Source organism: Mobula birostris, chromosome 6 (genome assembly GCF_030028105.1).
Source record: "Mobula birostris isolate sMobBir1 chromosome 6, sMobBir1.hap1, whole genome shotgun sequence".
In the NCBI taxonomy this organism is placed as follows: Eukaryota; Metazoa; Chordata; class Chondrichthyes; order Myliobatiformes; family Myliobatidae; genus Mobula; species Mobula birostris.
The window spans coordinates 188,477,971-188,500,904 of NC_092375.1; the positions used below are offsets into that span (position 1 = coordinate 188,477,971).

Consider the following 22,934-nt stretch of genomic DNA (forward strand, 5'->3'; position numbering starts at 1 on the left):
ATTCAAGCACCTAACATGCATAATTGTAGAACAACACAATCCAACTTCTACAACCACATATGAGATGAAGACTTGCTTTATACAAGTTTCATTCAATCTTACCTCTAATAATCTCTTTTCCCAATGATTCAGTTCTGTACCAACTCCACCTTGATTCTCAAGTTCCATTCCTTCAAGGACTGAACAATTAAAGTGTTGCTGGGCTTCCTTCTGCTCAATAAGCAATCAGTTGTAATTACTGGAGTAAAAATTGGCTCTTCATTATAATATTGTTTAAATAGTATGATGCAATTAAATGTTGGCTCTTAGAGAGATCGAGATGACCTCACACAAAAAAATAAAATTAGCCTGTTGACACTTCATCAACTCAATCCTTCATTTTTATCATTAATAATTTGTAAACAGCTGAGGTCAAAGTAGTGATCCCCCAGTCTCTCCATTGCCATACCTTGTCAACCTAAATATAACCAGTTTATTCCTATTTTCTATCCATTAACTAATCCCCTATCACTGTGAATATATTTCCTTCAAAGTCCTTGGGTATTTAAACAGTGCAATAACCTTCATTGTGAAAATTTACTTCATACTTTCGATATACCCCTTCAGTGCCTTGCTTTCATCTATCTGGACAGTTACAACTTCAAAGAATTAGAATAAATTTGTTATGTAATGTTATTTCATCCAAATGTGCTACTGAAGATTTCTGTAATCACTTTGTTAATAATGGATCCCAGCATTTGACCAACGTCTAACATGAAGCTAATTGAGCAACAGATCCCTGCTTCTTCTCTTCTGAATATCAGGGTTTCATTGTAGATTTCCAATACACTGAGACTCTCTAGAGCAGGGGTTCCCAACCATTTTAATGCCATGGACCAATATCATTAAAGCAAGGGGTCCATGGACCTCAGGTTAAGAACCTCTGCTCTAGAGCTACAACATTATTTCTGTAATAAGGAGACAACAATTTTATGTGATATTCTAGTTGTGTAAGATTTTGTATTGTTATACCTTTCCCTATTTGTTTGTACTCAATGTCTGTCAAAAACATAAAAGTACCTTCTTAACCATGTTAAGGTCCCTTTCAGGGACCCACAGAAATGTTCTCTGTTAAGATACTTGGGTTATGACCGAAGGAAAAAAAGTGGCTGGAGATGCTTAACACTTTCATGTGTTTATTGAGGTGTGTCAAAAATCAAACTTACAAAAATGAGCAAAAATAGCAAAAACTAATATTTACAAAAAGTTAACTACCAGAAAACAATAACAACACCATACTATTTTCATCCAGTGTAAATGTCTGGCAGTCCCAATCCTTCTCCCCCACTAAGATTGATGTAAAATACTCATTATTTTCTAACAAAGAACAACTAGGTAACTAAAGTTATGTGATATATTTCAGCAGTCACTCATTCTCTATAACTCTCTTAGGAAGTTATTGGCAATTAAAAACTAACAAAATTGTATTTAATTTTTCTTTGCAAGCCAGCCAAGTAACACATAATCACAAGATAAAGCCAGTGGAGTAAATACATTGAATAGTTTAAGTTTTTTTTTGAGAAGTCTGCAGTTGTAATTGAAAACACCGTCTGGTACAAAGTCAGGGATCATTCACGAGGAACATAGACACAAGAGGTACTCCTTGTCGTCGTTGTGCTGGAGGAACTCAGGAGGTCAAACAACATCTACGGGTGGGAACACACAGTCAATGTTTCAGGCAGAGACGTCCTGGTGATGTGTGTCCTGAAGAAGGGTACCAGCCCAAAAAGTGGACTGTTTATTCCCATCCATTGAGGCTGCCTGACCTGCTGAGCTCTTCAATGAGAAAATTCTGAATTAAAGAAAAAAAAATTATGGAGATACAAAATGAATATTCAAAAATATAACACTCTGGCCAGAAAATCTAAACCTACTGTAGGTTGCTATTCTTACAATAAATCATCACCACTATCATCATTATGCCATATGATCATGGGCGATCATGGTCTTTCCATCTCCATGGCAAATTTTTCTACAGAAGTGGTTTGCCATTGCCTTCTTCTGGGCAGTGTCTTTGGAAGACAGATAACCCCAGCCATTATCAATACTCTTCAGAGATGGTCTGTTTGGCATCAGTGGTCACATCACTAAAATTTGTGATATACAGAAGCTGCTCGTACGACCATCCACCACCTACTCCCATGGCTTCATATGATCCTGATCGGGGTGGTGGGGGGCTAAGCAGGTGCTATACCTTACCCAAGGGTGATCTGCAGGTTAGTGGAGGAAAGGAGCACCTTAACCTCCTTTGGTAGAAACGTTTCTCCATCCCGCCACCCATTACAATGGATAATACACAGCTTAACATATTGCCATATTTTGATTTGACTTATTCTACCATGCAAAGTCAGCACTAGTGAACTGGGCGGATGAGTTTTACAGTGAGATCCAATAGCCAGGAAGGGGGTATTGCAATGCTCCGTGGAGAGCGAAGGGCATGACAAGGCACACAAGGTCTCATGGTCCACCGCAACCTAGTTTGTGACGCTTGTTTGTACCACTGGACCCAGACTTCTGAGATTGAGAGAGTGGAACTGTCCCAGTGCAACAACTTTTCCACTTTAAAAACTCTCACACACAGGTTTCCTGTCATCGTCGGACATGACGGACAACCACCCATGACTTAAGGGCATGATATGTGATCTTTGTAAACAATGTCACCTTGCCAGTCATTTCTTCCATTCATTTTACTGGTTTAATTTTGGTTTGTCACCTTTCAAAAACTTAGATACTGACCTATTTTGATCTTACAGTTTTCACCAATAAAACTATAAAGAAACACAAGGCACTTATGTTGATACTCACAACAACTCGAGGAGTTACAAGAAGAAGGACTTCATGATTAAGCTGGGTGTTCCCTCGTACATTCCATAACCTCTTTGCCCTGCGTGCAACTTTTTCACTCCATTGATATAACCCAAGTCTATTTAAACACAAGTGACAATATTTTAATCATAATATGGATCCAGGAAATAAAAACTAAATAGCCAATGAGTAATAGTATTAATGAGATGCAGTGTAACAGTTAAGTGAGTGAACTAGCAACAACTGTTGTGGAACATTCATCAAGTACTGCACCATGCCAACCCATTAACTTAACTTCATGTAACTAAATAAATTTGGAATTAAAGGTAGTTACAATAATTCACCATCATCATGTGCCCTGTCGTGTGACAGAGGTGATCATGGTCTCATGACCATGATTGTTCTTGGCAAATTTTTCTACAGAAGTGGTTTGTGATTGATTGCCTTTTTCTAGGCAGTGTCTTTACAAGATGGGTGACCCCAGCCATCGTCAATATTCTTCAGAGATTATCTGCCTGGCATCAGTGATTGCATAACCAGGACCTGTGATATACACCAGCTGCTCACACGACATCCACCACTTGCTCCCATGACTTCATGCGACCTTGACTCAGGGGGGCGGGGGCGGGGAGGGGTTAAGCAGGGGCTACACCTTGCCCAAGGGTGATCTGTAGGCTAGCAGAAGGAAGAAGCACCTTACAACTCCTTTGGTAGAGATGCATTTCCATCCCACCACCAAACAATAATTACCAGTTTGTTATTAAAACTGTCTTTGGGGAAGGAAGTATCGCATCCTTACCCGTTCTGACCAACGTCTAATGGCAGACCCACCCATGATTCACTCTCAACTGCTTTCTCAGTTAAGGGACAAATAAGCTTGGTCAATTTTGGCAGAACCACCCACACTCCATGATGACATTTTTAAACATTTTTTTCCCAAGAACAAGCAATAAAACACAAGTTTTCTTTCATCTTTTCTGATGAAATATTTTGTACAAACTAATGAAAACATACAAATATTATCTAAACTTACGACTCATTGAAAGGTGGAAGCCCATTTGCCTTTCGCACAGTTAGAGGTTTCCCCTCATCATCACGGTAGAATGCAAAAAGTCCTGCAGAAAAACCCTAATTTGGAACAGAAAAAGGAACAAACATTATTTGCAGCTGCATGTACACTGGGACTATAGAGACTGGCTCAAGGGGCACACTTCATCTCTCCTGCTATGAGGTGTGCAATCGCAATCCAATTACTTTTCTGAAAAGGGTCATGAGCCTACTTTCATAAAACAGACTCAATGAGTTATTTCTTATCATTACAAAAAAGTCTGTCTCTCCCCATTTAAAACCTTCATAGAAAAATACAGTACAGAAACAAACTCTTCAGCCCATCGAGCTGTGCCCAACCATTTAAACTGCCTACTCCCATTGATCTGCACTGAGACCATAGCTCTCCTTACCCCTACCATCCATGTACCTACCCAAAATTCTCATAAACCTTGAAATCGAGTTTGCATGCACCACTTACGCTGGCAGCTCATTCCACACTCTCACCACCCTCTGAGTGCAGAAGTTTCCCCTCATGTTCCCCTTAAACTTTTCACCTTTCACCCTTAACCCAAGACCTCTGGTTGTAGTCTCATCCAACCTCAGTGGAAAAAGGTCTGCTTGCATTTACTCAATCGGTATCCCTTACAATTTTGTATACCGCTATCAAATCACCTCTCAATCTTTTACGTTCCAAGGAATAAAGTCTTAATGTAATCGACCTTTCCTTATAAGTCAGGTCTTCCAGACCAAGCAATATCCTTGTAAGTTTTTTCTGTACTTCAATACTATGAAAAATCAAAAAATAAATTGCCTCATTTGATAAGTGAAATGAAGATAAGGCACAGAACCCAAAATTGTGTATCGTTGGTTGGTGGAATAATTTATGCCCAGTCACTGTCCTTAGTAAATCAACAACAATGTAACAATGCCATCCTAACATTGAGAAATAATACATTAAGCTTTAAAAATTTTCTTGAGTTACAACACAAAATAGGCCCTTGCCGGCCTTCAAGCCACACTGCATTTGCATCATGCTCCAAACAGCTTTGAAAAGGAGTCGTGTACCACTATTAACGGCAAACTTTAATGACATTAAATGCTTTCTATAATCACAGACTCGCAATTTTCATATTTTGCATTATCTGCTTAAACCAGGATTACTTGCTTAATAATTTGTCATTTGATTGAACAGACTAAGGCCATGTTTTCTGTACATATCTCTTTCATACTAATTTATGTACCCAGATTCCTTGGCTTATAGCCAAAGAGATAAGGCAAAAAAAAAATGTCATTCACATAATCTGGATACTGTTAAATGAAACCCAAGAGATACTTGGTTAAACAGCTGAACTAGGAAAAGAACTTGTTTGGAACACCAATAGGGAAGGGTAAACCCAAAGGAAAGATCAGTTGTGATGTCAGAAGTAGAGACTAGGATAAGCTGAACTCAAATGATATACATTGCACATGCTCCTGAATTAATTATATAAAGTCAAAATTACAAGGGGGAGGGCAGTATTAGTTTAGATCTAACTATTTTACACAAAGGCCATATACTCCATAGATCATAAATGCCACATAGTTCTTTGTGATTGGATTATATTAAACAATTGCCAATTATTCACTTTATGAACTGGCTGGATTAAAAATCAAGAATTTTTCAGTCACTTACTTTCCCATGTTTCCTTGGAGAAGAAGTGCAGTCGAACAAACTGAACAAAAAAATAAAACCACCCCTTAAATTTCCTAAAGGTAATGACTGCAGGTAATTACCAATGCATGGACAATTTCATGTTTAACGGTGGACAGCATGCCTTGAAACTCCTGTGGCTCAGTGGGGATCATACTTGGGCATAAGTTTGCGTAACCTGCAATAGGTCTGCAAAGTTGAGAGAAATACAAGTTAGGATTGCACTTGATTTTCATTATTGTTTCTGTGAACACTTTCTAACTTAAAAATAAACTTTTTTTAATTAAGTACATTCATTTAACATCTTGACTACTTTTGATTTAACATTCTGTACTCATTAAAGAGTAATTATAAAACATCTTACAAGTAGATGCATACTGGTACAGAATGGAAAATAACTTGCTCAAAAGAATGAGCCAACTTGAAATAATGGAAAGAATGAAAACAGAAGTATTTTATTTTCACATATTGCATCAACAAAGAGTAACAGCTATATTTATAGGCAATCAGGTATGGTACTGTGCAAAGGTCTTAGGCCTAAGACCACGATAACTTTACGTACTGCACTCTACAGCTGTCGCAAAAAAAACAAATTTCATGACATACACCACTGATGATAAACCCGATTCTGATAAGAGTCTGTATAGTGGACTGAGAATGGGAAGAGGCAGGAAGAGGAACATCATAGTTGGGAAAAAGGGAGGAGAGGGGAGAGGAGAGGGAGAGGAGAGGGAAAGGGAGAGGGAGAGGGAAGCACCAGAGACACTCTGAAATGATCAATAAACCAATTCTTCAAAATGAAATGACTTTGCCAGGTGTCTCAAGGCTAAGTGTGTCTGCACCCATGTCAGCCCCACCGCTGGCACTTCTCTGCCACCTGTCTCACAGTCCTCCCGTGGCGCTCCACCCTCACCATTCCCAAAATCCTTTGCTCCCACCAGATTTACAAACTCACTCTCTGTTCCATGTTGACAAATATAGTACTGTGCAAAAGTCTTTAGCTATATATATTTGCCTAAGACTTTTGCACAGGACTGTACTCTGCCTTGACGTCATCTGCAAGCACATCAATCTGTATGCCATCAAAACGCAGTTGTACCACACAGTGGTGATCCCTCTTGTCTCACAATCAGTAGAAATTACTTTTCATTATGCCACCAATTATGTAATCTTTGATTCAAGTCACAGACGCTGTTTCAACAAACAATAAGAAAATATAATAACCCTTTTTTAAATTATTGCTTTATTCTATCTAGTTGATATTAATAAATTTTACATCAGTAGAAGAAACCATGAATAGTCATCTACAACAAAATCATCTATTCAAAACTATTGGTCTTGAGCCAGCTGACTATATGAACAGAATTCCCCAATTTCAGGTAAATTGCTTCGCCACTATTCCTTTTCTCCCCCTCCTGACTTATCCAATTCCTCCTTCACATACCACACCTTCAATACCCTGTTTTGTTACCTCTTCCATCCATTCCAACTATGTATCACCCACACACTCCTTACACTGGGTCCCTTCCTGCTATTGTTCCCACCCATCCATCCCAACTCCTTACCAAATACCTTCTACCTTCCTTTCCAATCGGATTTCATCATCTGCAGCCCTTTGTATTATCACTTCCCAGCCTCTACACTATTTCTACTCTTCTCGCCTCTCCTCACCTGTATCCATCCATTGCTTGCCAGCTCTTTTTCTACCCTCCCCTTATACACTCATACCTCCCCTCTATCTTACAGTCCAGATGAAGGGTCTCGATCTGAAATGTTGATTGTCCATTTCCTTCCACAGATGCTACATGTCACGCTGAGTTCTTCCAGCATCTTGTGTGTTGCTCCAGATTCCAGCATCTGCAGTTACGTGTCACCCCTTGAACTACGTGGATTCTCTCTAACACATTATTGTTAATTTCTACATCTTTCCTAAGTGTTAGAAATTCTTATTCAATCTTCTGACTACAGAAGAAACTGTAAAAGCAACTCAGCCAACTCTTTATGGTCTGTATCAGAAATCATTTGATAAAAGTTAACCAAGTTTAATATTGGATGCCCAATCCCTATACATTTCTATCCCCCATCAAGGCGGCCTTAAAGCTCTCCGTTTCCTTCCCAATAAAAGAACCAACCATTCCCCTCCACCACCATCCTCTTCTATCTGGTGGAACTAGTCCTCACCCTCAACAATTTTTCTGTCGGCTCCTTCCACTTTCTCCAGACTAGAGGAATAGCCATGGGCACCCACATGGGCCACAGCTACACTTGTCTTTTTAATGGCTTCATAGAACACTCCTTGTTCGAAGCCTTCCCTGGTAATGCTCCCCAACTCTTCCTGCGAACACTGATGACTGCACTGGTGCTGCTTCATGCATCCACGCTGAGTTCATCCATTTCATTAATTCTGATTCCCATTCCTGTTCCGACATGTTGGTCCATGGCCTCCCCAGGGTGGAGGAGCGGTATCTGGGTAGCCTCCAACCTGATGGCATGAGTATCGATTTCTCCTTCCAGTTACAAAAAGAAATACTAATTTTTATTCCCCTCCCTTCTCCAATTATCCTCTCTGGTCTCTTACCTCTTCTCACCTGCCCATCGTCTCCACCTGGGTCCCTTCCTTTTTCCCTTTCTCCTATGGTCCACTCTCCTTCCTCTCCAACCTTTTACCTTTCCAACCCACCTGGCATCAAATATCACTTTCTAGCTATCAATCTTTCCTCCCCCCCACCTTTTTATTCTGTCGTCTTCCCCCTTCCTTTTCAGTCCTGAAGAAGGGTCTCGGCCCAAAACGTCGACTGTTTATTCATATGCATAGATGCTTCCTGACCTGGTGTGCTCCTCCTGCATTCTGTGTGAGTTGCTTTAATATTGGAATATGTTTCTAACTTACTAATTGAACTAAGAGTTTCAATATTGGAAATGGAATTAGAATTGGTTTATTATTGTCACATGCACCAAGATACAGTGAAAAGCTTGTCTTGCACTGTTCATACAGATCAATTCATTATTTGTTCTGCATATCTGAGTGTCAAGCAAGAGTTTCACATAGCTTTTTAAAAACAGTGCCTAGTACTTTGAAATATGATACTCCCAAATTAACTTTCATTGTTGATGCGGCAAGGATCTGCTGTAACAGTGCTTACCGGTCCAATTCTGCTTCCAGTTGACAATATGCTGCATAGGCGACTATATCCTCTTGTCCACAGCGTTCTGTTGTTAGTGCACTCACGTACAGTAAAAAATCAGCATCCTTGACCCCTGGACCATCAGTCAACCCTGAAGATCCACAAGAGTTTCCATTTTCACTGCACATCCTACATTGCTGGAAAGATCATATAAATGTTAACAGATAGAACACAATTCTGAGGCGAATAGGAACTGTGTCTGAGTGCAATCCACAAAAATATTCTAAACAAAATTGTTGTATGGCATTTTAGAAGTTGCATAACAAACGAAATATACAACTTGAAAAGCATAAGAAAACATTATATTAGAAGCCTGCACTACACTAGTGGACACAAGTCATTTCCATGAATTTGGAAGGGCTTGGTTAAACTTCACATGCAAAAGTTACAAAAGATAATTTCAGACTATTTCAAAAAGTGGTCTGATGATATCAGCACTGATTTGGATGTTAACTGCCTTTACACAAGACTACAACTTACAAAGCCATAAATTAACTCCTTTATTCATATAGTGGTCATGCACTCATGATATCTTTTATAATGCTATGGTTTTAAAGCTAATTGTCATGGATTGTGTGCTGTCAAAAAGATTAATAATTAGAGTTAACATCTAGAAAACTAGAAATTATATTCTAGAATTATATTGAGAGATGATATATTCAAAAGCATCACACAGCAAACAATACAATTCCCATTTATAAAAAAGAGATAGGCTGGTAATTATGAGTCAAGTAATAAAGAAAATTTGGAATCAGTAACAATAAAATTAAGAAATATACAGCCAAATATAAAATAATTTCAGCCAGCTAATAACTATTTATTCAACCTTTCTTTTAACTAACCAACACCGTTTTGTCCTGTATTTTCATGTTTATTTTTATATTTAATGTTATTTTATTTTCATGTTTGCACTTTATCCCATTGTAGTTCAAGTGCTTTATATCGGCTGAATGAAAAGTACTCTCTAATTAAGTTATTATTAAGGCCAAAAAATTGATTGTGGACCTCAGAAAGGGTAAGATGAGGGAACACTCACCAGTCCCCATAGAGAGATCAGAAGTAGACAGAGTAAGCAATTTCAAGTTCCTGGGTGTCAATGTGTCTGAGGATCTATCCTATATCTAACATATCAATGCAACTACAAAGAAGGCATGACAGCGACTGTATTTCGTTAGGAGTTTGAGGAGATTTGGTATGTTACCAAAGGCGCTCACAAATTTCTAGATATATTGTGGAGAACATTCTACCTGGCTGCATCAATGTCTGGTACTGTGGGGGGTTACTGCACAGAATCGAAGTAAGATGCAGAGAGTTGTAAACTCAGTCAGCTCCATCATGGGCACTAGCCTCCGTAGCATCCATGACATCTTCAAAGAGTGACGCCTCGAAAAGGCAACATCCATCATTAAGGACTCGCACCACACAGGTTCTGCCTTGTTGTCACTGCTACCATCATATGTACACACACACTTACTGTAATTCACATTTTCTCCATGATTATATCTTGCAATGTATTCTGCTGCAACAAATTTCACGACATATGCTAGTGATATTAAACCTGATTCTAATTATTGTATGAATACAGATTTAGAAACAAAAATCCTCCAAGACACAACAAATGTTACTATATTGGGAAATAGCAATGGATGTAATACACATGAATGCACAGAAAGACAATAAAACGATCAACACAGGAATCAAATGAAAAAGATTTAACAACCATAGAAAGGGTAACAATTAGATTAAAAACAGTTGGAAATCAGAAACCAGAAATTCGGCAAGCAGTTTTTCAAAGTAATTTGTATTCACTAAGATTGTTTCAAGAACACAGTTTGCTATGTGCTTCAGTGATTTGAATAAAGATAGTACTCCCTGATAGTAACACTGAGAGGACCACATGTCGTGGGTGATGGGGTCCTTAATGACGGATGCCAACTTTTAGAGCCGTCGTTCCTTGAAGATGTCCTGGATGCTGGGAAGGCTAGTGACTATGATAGAGCTGACTGAGATCACAACTTTCTGCAGTTTCCATTACCTTACTGCCCCCACATTTCCCTGAAATTACCCTCTCTTCCCTCGTTATGCCTCCTTTTCCTCACCACCCTTCACCAACACATTCCTGTCTTCCTTGCTACATATTTTCTCCTTTCCTGTCTACCCTGGTTTGCTCTTATTATATTCTTCCCCACCCACTATCCTCTTATGTGTACTTCCTCAAACTTAATTCCCTCCCATCTTATTGGCATATAGATTATTTCACAAAATAAAGCAATGATTTCTTGGCTGTTATTTAACTAGCTGATTAGGTATGCACGGTGTGGAATAGGCTCAGTGTCAGGGGAAAGGGTGGTATTAATTTCAAACCAATTTAACCACTCATTTTATTTTCCTTCATCCTTCACTATTTCTCCTAAAACCAGGCCCCCTTCAAGTTCTTCAATACTTGGATATGTTATGTCCACATATCATATTAGATCTCTGACTATACGAGACCAACTTGGATATTGTTAGGCTATATCATCTAACTTCTCAATTCACTTTACCTGCCTCATCTTGGCGATGGAAATGCTCATCTACAGTACAAGGCCAAAGTCTTCAGCTTGAGGGAGTAAATTACAACAGTGAACTCAAGGAGGTAACGTGTACATCGCCAAATGCCATAATCCTCAGAGGTTAATATATAAACTACCTTTAAAGTACAGAGAGATTATTCCTGCTCAATGATGCTGTAAAGGAATTTCACAGCATACACAAATGAGAAGAAACATTCCCTATGCAGTACTGTATTTGTCAACGTGGAGCAGAGAGCAAGTTTTTAAATATGGTTGGTGTAAAGGATGTTGGGAATGGTGAGGATGGAGCACTGTGGGACAGGTGGCAGAGAAGAAGTGTCGGGGCGGGGAGCGGTGCAGGTACAGGCACATCCAACCCTGAGACATCAGGCAAAGTCATTTGATTCCAAACAATTTGTTTATTGATCTAGAGAGGAAGTCTCTCTAGTGCTTCCCATTCTCTCCCCTCTCTCTTTGCCTTTTCCCAACCATGATTCCCCTCTCCACTCTTGGTCCACAATAAATACCCATATCAGAATCAGGTTTATCATCACTCACATATGTCACGAATTTTGTTTTTATTTTGTGGCAGAAGTACACAGTGCAATGCATAAAAATACGACAGTACTGTGCAAAAGTTTGGCCACCCTAGATATATCTATGTGCCTTAAGACTTTTGCACAGTACTGTGCTTTCATTTTCATACATGAAGTTTTTAATCCTGCTGTAGTGGATCTTCCAACTTCTAACTCTGTCAGCCGTTTTGCTGATCCTCACAAAAATCTCATTGTGCTACATAGCTTCTTACTGTTAAACAACTTGTCTTCCAAGTTGGTGCTTGTATTTATACTTAATCTTTAAAAGGACATGGTATCTCAGTCTTACTCCAAGTGTCCTAGACTCAAATAGCAACTGATCAAAAGACACCATATTAGTTCACTAATTCACATTTTCAGAAGTTCAACAATGGTTACAAAAACTACAAAATCTATATACTCACAAACAAAATATGGTTAGTCAAAATATTTAACCAAGAGGTTTACTTTACAACTGAAGTATTTACCTGCAAATGCTCTTCTGGCACAATCACAGGGCCACATCTTGTGATCTTAGCACAGGCACCTTGGCAATACATATATGGATCATCTTTTTTTCTCAAGTATTGATTTGTTGCACATGGTCTTCCAAAATAAAACAGATAAAGTGTTTAATTTAGCCAATGCTGCCAGAGGAAGATGCAAAGTACCCTAACAGTCAGGACTCTTCAGTCAAGAAACTGACCACGTCCAAAGTTCAGACTCAAAACTATGAGAAACATGGAGTGACCTCAATAGCCAGTGCTACAAAACAGGACAGATGTAATCTAATCTGTTGAGCTCTTTACAAATGAAAGGGGTACTGACAGATATGAAGCTGAGGGTTAAAGTACAAGTTTGGGAGCTGAGAAACTAAGTGATAAAAGTTGTAAAGGAAGTACACATATAGAAAAAGAAACCAAACTTGTAGCCCTTGGTTAGCTGTAGAGTATATGAAAGATTGTGGAAAAAGGACACTTTGACAGCAACAACTCCAGAGATGTGCTATCACAAGGAAGAAGCAATTCCCTACTCCTGGACAGGGTGTCAAGGAAACCCATTATCATGAACCTAGCCAGTTCACAAGTGTGTGGTAATATACAAGCTTAGTAATGGGAAGTAAATATAACAGTGCTATATAACTTTGAAGTATTTTCTAATTGATCATTATAGGTACACATTCATAAAGTAGATTGGAAAGAAAACTCTGATTATTTACCTGACAGTGTTGTCAGATAATGAAGGACAATACCTCCTTAATAAACAGCATTAAATAATTTCTGAACACTTAAACATTAATAGTTATTCGACTACAGTGTGCATGTGTTTCTGAAAGCCAAAAAATTGAACAATGTTTTATACTTGTATCACTAAAATTATTAAGATGCAATTATTGACTTTTAACAAGTTGATCTCACATACTGTATTTGGTGCTGTTACATTAAAAGAAAGTATTTTGCTGCAAGAATCTAGAGCTTAGGTGTATTAGTGCTAGGAAATAGAATGCTGTCAACTTCAGCTTTACAGTATCAGCATAAAAATAGGTTTAACAGAGTTAAATTCAGAATGTCTTCTATATTGAAGCCTCCAGTCTACCTTTAGAACATCAACTGTACCAACTAATTTTACTGTGTTTCTACTTGGCACAGTATAAAATCCATGTTTCTGACTAACTCTCAATTTAGAACCTGAGACTTTTTTTTTACCATGACATGACTGAATTGCTCAAAATCATTTGATGTTTAATCTTTAGAGCAATCATCATGAGATTTTCGAATATGTTATTAAAGGCTCAATTTGAACACAATTCCACAAGTTAACAGGAGACAAACAGATGGCACGGGTTGGAATCTGGAACAAAAAGCAAACTGCTAGTGGAACTCAGTGCACTAGACAGCTATCACAGTGGGAAATGATTAGTTAACATTTCAGATCAAGTTGCATTGCCTAGATCTGAACTTGACCACCAGTCAGGCTGGACAACTAATTCACTTAAAAAGACTTCCTTGTTTAAATCAAGAACTTCATCGCAGAATACACAGGCAACACAATGCTCACCGTACCTGCTTAGCAGAATTGGACCAATTACTTTTCGAACCTGGAATGTGTTTTGTAAATACGTAATTGCCTTTGGAAACAGTTTATTCTGAAATGGAAAAGAAACCAATGAAGATAAAATTTGGGTAATTGGAATTCAATCTAATCAAGTTATGTAACTTGCCTAAAATAATAACATTATACACATCAAATATCCCTTGAGAAGTAGTCATAATTCATGTTTCCCCCACTTTTTCCACTTATAGGATGAGGAAATAGCTTACTATTAAATTTCTCTCCAACAGAAAATGTTATTAAAAACAAATCTTTTTCGCCCACATCCTATCTTCAACACAAAATTTTAATACTACATAATAAAAGATATAATGATTAATCAGGGTAATTACAGCAAAGTAACTTTGTTTATATCACAGCCATGTCTCAAGCACATTGTTCTCTTTGTAGGAAGATGGGAAGGCTAAGCATCCCATATTTCATTTCTTACTAAAAAGGCTGTATTCATCTCAAACAGTGCAGAAGGCCTGGATCCAGATGGTAATTTTTAAAAGTGCATTATTCAATTATTTACTCTAACATGTCATCACTGGCAAAAGAAAAAAGTCAGGTCAGGACTCTCCAGGAATCTATTTAGAATAATGCAAACACAATAACATTATTAACTTGATTAATTATAATTAGCATTACATTTAAAGATATATCAAAGCTTTCTTCCTGATTCAGATGCAATTCTCACTGCATTTATTTCAAAGTAACAACACGATTTGAATATTCTACAGAACACATAGTAACATAAACATTTCCAAACACCATCATTGAACCTATGAAGACCAAGTTGTCTTCCTGAGCTAGTTCCTATTTCCTGCATTTGGTACATAAAAACATAATTTGGCTATGTCTAATTGACGTTGTATTTGCTATTTCTGTCACCACACAGCATTCTCTGGTGAGATAGGGACATGCCAGTCCTAGCATGTGAAGTCAGCCCCTGTGAACTAGGCAGACGAGATCTAGTGAGATCAACGCCCAAAAAAGCAGTACTGCAACACTCCATGGAAAGCGAAGGGCAGAACAAGGCACAGAAGACGCCGTGAACCACGGTCATCCACTGCAACCATGGAAGACCTCAGCTTGTGACGCTCGTTTGTACCACTGGACCTGGACTTCTGAGGTCAAGAGAGTGGAACTTCCCCAGTGCAATGGCTTTTCCACTTTAAAAACTCTCTCAAACAGGTTTCTTGTCATCGTCAAACACAACCACCATTTAACAGGCAAAACAATTCAACCAAAACTGAAAACAGACAGGACCCACAATAATTTGAAAACGATACGAATTACAGTTTAAACATTTACATCAAAGCTGACATACAACATTTTTGAATTAAGTATTCATATATCTAAACATATAACTGATATCCTTCCTGACTTGGGCAAATGTCTCAGCACAGAAGGAACTAGAAACTAGTATTGAATGGGAGATAAAGCAATTCTGACAGAAGCAACAGGAAGAACAAGAACAGATTCAAGATTAAAGATTGTCTTATGTCATTTCCAGTACAAAAGTATAAAGAATGAAATGTTACTCCAGATCCAATGCAGCACAGAAAAAAAAACAATAAGATTAGGAACACTATAATAAAAAACACAATAAATATAAATACATATATACATGGATTGATGTAAATTATGTCCATAAAGTGACATTAAGCAGAAGAGTGGCTGTACTTAAGGTGCCTCTGACAGGAAATAATAAAGTCGTGGTGGTAGAGGATGTGGAGGGGTGGGTGTGTTGATCAGTTTTGCTGCTTGGGGATATTAACTGTTTTTGAGCGGTGGCTCTAGATGCTAGGTAGCTTCCTCCTTGATGAGAGTGGGACAACTGTCCATGAGCAGGGTGGGTGGGATCCCTCATGCTTTTTCCAGCACCTTTCTGTGTATACGTCCTTGTTGGTGTGTAGGCTGGTATCAGTGATGCACTGGGCAGTTTTGACTACCTGCTGTGGGGCCTTCCTATCCACTGCAGTGCAGTTTTTCAACATGCAGTGACGCAACACGTTAGGATGCTCTACAGATGAGCAGTAAAGGAGGAAGTGAGCATAGATGTGCACAGTCTTGCTCTCTTCAGCTTCGTCAGAAAGAGGCATTGGTGAGCTTTCTTCATTGCATAGAATGTGTTCTAGTTGTGTGAGATGTGCACTCCCAGAAACCTGAAGCTACTTGCTGTTTCCACTGCTGTGCCGCTGATGTAAAGGGGGTTGTGAGTTCTCCTGAAGACGATAACCATCCCCTTTGTCTTGTTGACATTGAGGAAGACGTTATTTGGCTGGTACTGGGCCTTTTCCACCTCCTCTCCGTAGACCATTTTATTTTTGGTGAAGAGCCCCACCACTGTCGTGTCATCGACAAAATTGACAATGTGATTACTGGGCTGTTTGGCCAAGGCATTTTTAAAATGGGAACAGAAACAAATTTCAATGGACTTTTCTTGTAGCAAGGTAGGATGAGACACAGTAAAGGCAAGTTGATTCGACCAATTGAAATCAGAGAGATTTTATTTGGATGTCAGATCTTACTAGCTGTATAAAATTCATCCTAGCTGGCTTATTCACAATCACATAACACTTTTTGCTAATCAGCCTCTGATCCCCAACAACAGACAAATGTATACGGATAGTGAAAAGATGAAATACTCTGTAGTAATATTATTCACAATTTTAGATATAAAGTAAATTTATTATCAAAGTATGTCATCACACTGTGGTTCATTTTCTTGTGAGCATTTACAGTAGAAGAAAACAAAATATAATCAATGAAAAACAACGAACATTGACAAACAACCAACGTGTAAAAGACAACCGCTCAAATACAATTAAACAGGTAATAAAAGGATGGGATGAAGAGTATTGAAAATGAGTCCACAAGTTATGGAATCAGTTCAGCGCTGAGGTGAGTGAAGTTATCTGCACTGGTCCAAGAGCCAGTTGAAGGCTGAAGGGTAATAATTGTTCCTGAACCTGGTGGTGTAAATCTTGAGGGTCCTTTACTTCCTTCCCAATGGCAACAGCTAGAAGAGAGCATGACATGGATGGTGGCACTCCTTGATGATGGATGCTGCTCTCTTGAGGCAGTGCTCCCTGTAGATGTGCTCAATGGTGAGGAGAGCTTTTATGTGATGGATCGGGCTGTATCCACCACTTTCTGCAGGCTTGAATAATTCTCTGCCAGTTAAAATGTTTAGCTTAATAATTCCTCCCATTTGCTCCATATTCCTTTTGTATCGCAAATCACTGCCTTGGGTGATGATAAGTTTCACAAGGACGTTGCTGGGGCTGGAAGACCTGTGTTATAAAAGGAGACCAGACAGAATCATGTGGCTTTCCCTGGACTGAAGGTGGCTGAAGGGTGGCATAAAAGATGCTAATAAAATCATGAGGGCCATAGGTAATGGGTTTGATGGCTCTCTGACTTTATTTGTTGGAATTCAGAAGAATGAGGCACGAACTCATTGAAACATCTTCAATGTTGAAAGGCCTTGATAGACTGAAAGAGGATGTTCCCTATGTGGGAAGAGTCTAAGACCAGAGAACACAGCCTCAGAATAGTAGTGCATTCTTTTAGAATGGAGATGAGGGGGAATTTCTTTCGCCAGAGAGTGGTGAATCTGAGGAATTCTTTACCACACCCAGGTGTGGGCCCCACGTCTTTATGTATATTTAAGGTAGAGGTAGATAGATTCCTGATTGGTCAGGGCATGAAGAGATTGGTCAGGGGAGAAGGCAGGAGACTGGGGCTGAGAGGAAAATTGGATCAGCCATGATGAAATGGCAGAGCAAACTTGATGGGCCAAATGGCCTAATTCTGCTCCTATATCTTATGATCTTAGTTTAAGTCTTTTTCCCCCAGGTCGGGGAGTCTAAAATCTAAGGGCACGTTTAATGTAAACAGGACCCAAGAGGTAGATTTTTCCACACAGAATGTGGAAGCTGTATGGAATGACTGGCAGAGGAAGTACAACTACAACATTTGAAATACACTTGTACAAGTACATAAACAAGAAAGGTTTTGTGTGTGTTGCTTAGATTTCCAGTATCTTCAGATTTTCTTTTGTTTGTGGTCAGACGAGCTCCACCAGCCAAACACTTTTCTCCCCATATTCATTTACGCCACTGGTATTTAGAAATATATCTACCTCCTCATCTCAAATACAAAACATGGTCCCAAAAATTGAACTTAATTTTATTCTGAAACTGAGGCATCACCACTTACATCAAATGCCCTTGGAAATACATGGAAACATCAATGCCCTTAGAAAGTAGTGGATACGGCCCAGATCATCACGGGTAAAGTCCTCCCCCACATTTACACAGGGAACTGTCGCAGGAAAACAGAATCCCTCATCAAGGACCCCCATCACCCAGGCCATGCTCTCTTCTTGCTGCTGCCATTGGTAAGAAAGTACTCTTACCACCAGGTTCAGGAACAGTTACTACCCCTTAACCATCAAGCTCTTGAACCACTGGGGATAACTTCACTTGTCCTATCACTGAAAGGTTCCCACAATATATGGACTCACTTTCAAGAACTCTTCACATTTTGTTCTCAATGCCCAAGACTTTTGCACAGTACTGTAAAGGACTGCTGCAGCCAAAAAAAAACTCATAACGTATGTGAGTGATGATAAGCCTGATTCTGATATGGGTTTTTATTATGGACTAAGAGTGGGAAGAAAGGGAATGGCGAGGAGAGGAAGTGGGAATCACCAGGGAGATATTCTGTAACAATCAATAAACCAATTGTTTGCAGTCAAATGACTTGCCTGGTATCTCAAGGTTGGGTTTATCTACACCTGCATTACCCACCTCCCACCCCCCACTCCTGGCACTCCTTCTCCACCACTGTTCCCACACCCCTCCCACGGTGATCCACCCTTGCCATTCCCAACATCCTTTGCCCCCGCCAGATCTACAAACTCACCGTCTGCTCCACATTGACAAATAGAGTATTGGGCAAAAGTCTTAGACACCCTGGTTGCATATGTGTGGCAAAGACTTTTGCTCAGTACTGTACATAGATGTACTTTGAATGCAGTTAATTCTGCCATTGTTTAAACTATGACTGGCAGAGTAGGGAACACTGTGTTACATGGGCTGCATATGTTATAGAGTAATGACGATTAGAAAAACCTGTCTAACACTAAGTTTCGAAGACAACTACAGCTGTTTGGCTGTGGTTCAGCTTGCTCTAACACAAGGTTTCTTCGAACATATCAAAGATCAACCTTATTCGCCATATACCGTATATTCACGTGTTAGTAATTTGCTGGAATGTGTTGGTCAGGGCGAAATGTACAACAAAAATAAACATTCAACACTTACAAAGAATACAGAATTACATAAAAATTAAGAATTTTATAAATAAAATAAGCTAATACAGTTAGTGGGTGGTAGGGTGGAAATACATTTCTACCAAAGAGGGGCAAGACACTCCTTCCTTCTGCTAGCCTGCAATTTACCCTTGGGCAAGATGCAGCATCTGCTCAGCACCCCAATTATGGTCATGTGAAGCCATGGAGCAGGTGGTAGATGGTCGTATGAGCAGCTGGGGCATATCACGTCCTGGTTATGACACCACTGATGCCAGGCAGACAATCTCTGAAGAGCATTGATAAAGGTTGGGGTCACCTGTCTTGTAAAGACACTGCCAAGAAGAAGGGAATGGCAAACCACTTCTGTAGAAAAATTTGCCAAGAACAATTATGATCATGAGACCATGATTGCCCACATCATACGACACAGCACATAATGACGATGAATGCACATAGGGGGTTAAAGGACAAATATGGGATAAAATGTGCTTAAATAAACAGACAAATAAGTATTTACAATCATGACAAAGCAAAACTTCCCTATATTATACTAAAATATAAAAAAATATACAGGTACCCTCAATAGGTGTATATAGAGGGCAACTTGATCACATAGCATAATCCAACTCTGGGAAGGTGCTGACTTTTTTCCACTTCAATGTTTACATCTTTGAAAACATTTTTATTATTAATTATGTATATTTAAGAAATTCACGCATACAATTTTGTTTCTTAGCAGCATATTATCAAACATTTGGGTACAAATTACAATTATGCAGCCACTTTCAATTAAATACTATAAATGTATTTATTACATACCTTTACTAAATTCTTTTTATCCAAGGGAAGACTGTAATTATAAATAAGCAGCAAGATTACACTCTAAATTCAGCAAGGGAATTTTGTAATACTTGAGCAAGCTGAGAAATTGTACTTACAGTTCAATGCTCAAATCATAGACAATTTTTATTCTTAGATGCTGATCAACACTCCTCCTGGTAATTCGGGGTGGTTGTATATAAACTTGATAAATCACCTAGAAGAAAGAGTTACTATTAAAGCAGACATCAAAGTATTTCATGAAGGAAGACTTCAGTACTTGGCACACTCAGGACTTTAATGGTGCCAGAGAATACATTTGAATGGACAACCACCACTCTAATCTGACACATTTAGTTTTACTTTTTATTTATTGAGATAGGCCTTTCCAGCCTTTTGATTGACATTGTCTGGCAACCCCCTAATTAACTCTAGCCTAAGCACAAGACAACTTACAATGACCAATTAACCTACAAACCGGTATGTCTTTGGACTGTGAGAGGAAACCGACGCAGTCACGGAGAGCACATACAAACTCCTTACAAATGGAATTGAGCTCCAAACTCTGACGCCCTGAGCTGTAATAGTGTTGCACTAACCCGCTATGCAACCATGGCATCCCAACATACACTGTGTGAAAATGATTACCATCCTGAATGGAATGATGTGTCAGATGCTGTACATTACCTTGAGTTTTATGCCTTACTATTGAATTGTGCCTAGGACTAGCATAGCATTGTTAATATTCCAATGCAGGTTCTTGGCCCAAATTTTGTCTCTTGCACATTTTATATGCAAAGCTCATATTCAATTAACCTGGTTAGTTCATATACCCAATGGCTCCAAACCTTAAGGATAACCTCATTCTCCACCAATACCAAGGGTCAGACCCATCTTCAAGCAGCACATTTCCACTTTAAGCACAACTTGATCACACACCTCAGTTCAAGCTCTCCTCCAGCACACACTCTGTGGCCACTTTATTAGGTACACCTGCTTGTTAATGCATATATCTATTCAGCCAATCATATGGCAGCAACTCAATGCACAAAAGTATGCTGGCATGGTCAAGGGGTTCAGTTGTTGTTCAGACCCAACATCAGAATGGGGAAGAAATGTGATCAAAGTGACCGTGGAATGATTGTTGATGCCACATGTGTTAACTTAAAAAAGATTTCTGGACCAATAGTCACACCACACAGTTATTAACTTTAACCTCTTCACCAGTTTATTGTTCCCAGTTCAGCCAGCGAGGAACTCGAAGCTGGACATCAAAAAGACAGAGTTTATCTCTCTGTCCTTCTGGTGGCTCAACGAGCTTCTGATTTAAAATACAGAAATGCTACAATTTATAGAATGAGCAGACAAAGAACACTCAGTTACAATGGTATGCCAAGTCAGTTAGAGCGAACCCCAATTCCTTCGATAAGAGAGTCTACTAAATCAGAGTTTAATTACAAATAGATACATTGTCCACCCCATATCAGTCATTCCTGTCGCTAGGCCCCTGACTTAGTTACAGACAGATGTCCTTATCATTGAGCCTCTCCAAAGAAAAGACAACAATAAAGCATGACCTATGTGAGCTCTGAGTAATTCCAGCTCTCATGTCACCTTGAAAAGGCAGCTACAGGCTATTAATCAAGTAAGCTATTAATTTAAACAAACTGAGGGCATATTCTTCAGCGAAAGCAACAGAATTTGTTCACTAACACACATGGGGTGGCACTTAAGTTTTTTAACCCATTATTTACAAGAGTCCAAGAATCATGTCTTACTTCCCCAACATCCTTAATCTTTATCACGTGGGATGGTTTGAGTATTCCAAAAACTGCTGATTTCCTGGGATTTTCACGCACAACAGCCTCTATAGTTTACAGAGAATGGTGTAAAAAACAGAACATCCAGCGAGCGGCAATGGGTAAAATGGCCTTGCTAATGAGAGAGGTCAGAGGAGAATGGCCAACAGGAAGGTGACGGTAACTGAAATAACCAGTGGTGTGCAGAATGGCATTTCCAAACGTACAACACATTGAACTCTGAAGTGGATGAGCTACAGACCAGGTAGCAGAAGACCACAAACATACACTCACACCTCCTGAACCTAATAAAGTGACCACTGAGTGTATGTCCCATGATCAGAACCAAATTTAACCACACTGAAGCATTTTCTCAATGTCTGATTGCCTGAAGTGCCTGACACTGATGCTTGAGTATAACATTTAGTGCCTAATGCCTCTCAGTTCCAGGTCATGCTTCGACAGAATCAGGTTTAATATTATTGGCATATGTTGTGAAATTTGTTGTGTTGCAGAAGCAGTATATATTAATTTTTTAAAAAAAAATATATACACACACACACACAAATGATGGAGCAGAGGAAGCTATTTCTGAAATGTGGAGTTTGTGTTTTCAGGTTCCTGTACCTCGTTTTTGATGGTTGCAATAAGAAGAGGGCATGTCCTGAGTGATGGGGGATGCTGCCTTTTTGAGGCATCACCTTTTAAGGGTATCCTCGATACTGGGGAGGCCAGTGCCCATGAAGAAGCTGGCTGCAGCTTTTTCTGATCCTACTCATTGGTCCCTCCATACCAGACGGTGATGCAACCAGGTAAAAAATTCTCCATGGTACATCTGTAGAAATTTGCAAGTCTTTGGTGATATACAAATTCTTCTCGAACTCCTAATGAAATATAACTACTGTTGCGTCTTCTTTGTAATTCTTTCAATATGTTGGGCCCAAGACAGATCTTCAGAGATGTTGATACGCAGGAACATTAAACTGCTCACCCTTTCCAC

The 22,934-nt window shown here is 39.1% G+C and overlaps 1 protein-coding gene across 4 annotated transcripts in view; it reads right to left on the reverse strand.

The window, feature by feature from the left end:
* The window catches only part of lmln (leishmanolysin-like (metallopeptidase M8 family)), a 68,366-nt gene that overhangs the window by 43,669 nt on the left and 1,763 nt on the right, over positions 1-22,934 (reverse strand). For all 4 annotated transcript variants that reach the window (XR_011886457.1, XM_072262095.1, XM_072262098.1 and 1 more), the window contains exons 2-10: positions 20,255-20,352; positions 20,136-20,166; positions 13,960-14,042; positions 12,385-12,502; positions 8,728-8,906; positions 5,668-5,773; positions 3,878-3,972; positions 2,845-2,962; positions 103-210 (exon numbers count right to left, since the gene is read on the reverse strand). Coding sequence is in view for 3 of the 4 variants with exons in the window: in XM_072262095.1 (XP_072118196.1) it covers positions 103-210; positions 2,845-2,962; positions 3,878-3,972; positions 5,668-5,773; positions 8,728-8,906; positions 12,385-12,502; positions 13,960-14,042; positions 20,136-20,166; positions 20,255-20,352 (936 nt within the window). In the remaining variant the exon portion in view is untranslated. The remainder of the gene's footprint in view (positions 1-102; positions 211-2,844; positions 2,963-3,877; positions 3,973-5,667; positions 5,774-8,727; positions 8,907-12,384; positions 12,503-13,959; positions 14,043-20,135; positions 20,167-20,254; positions 20,353-22,934) is intronic.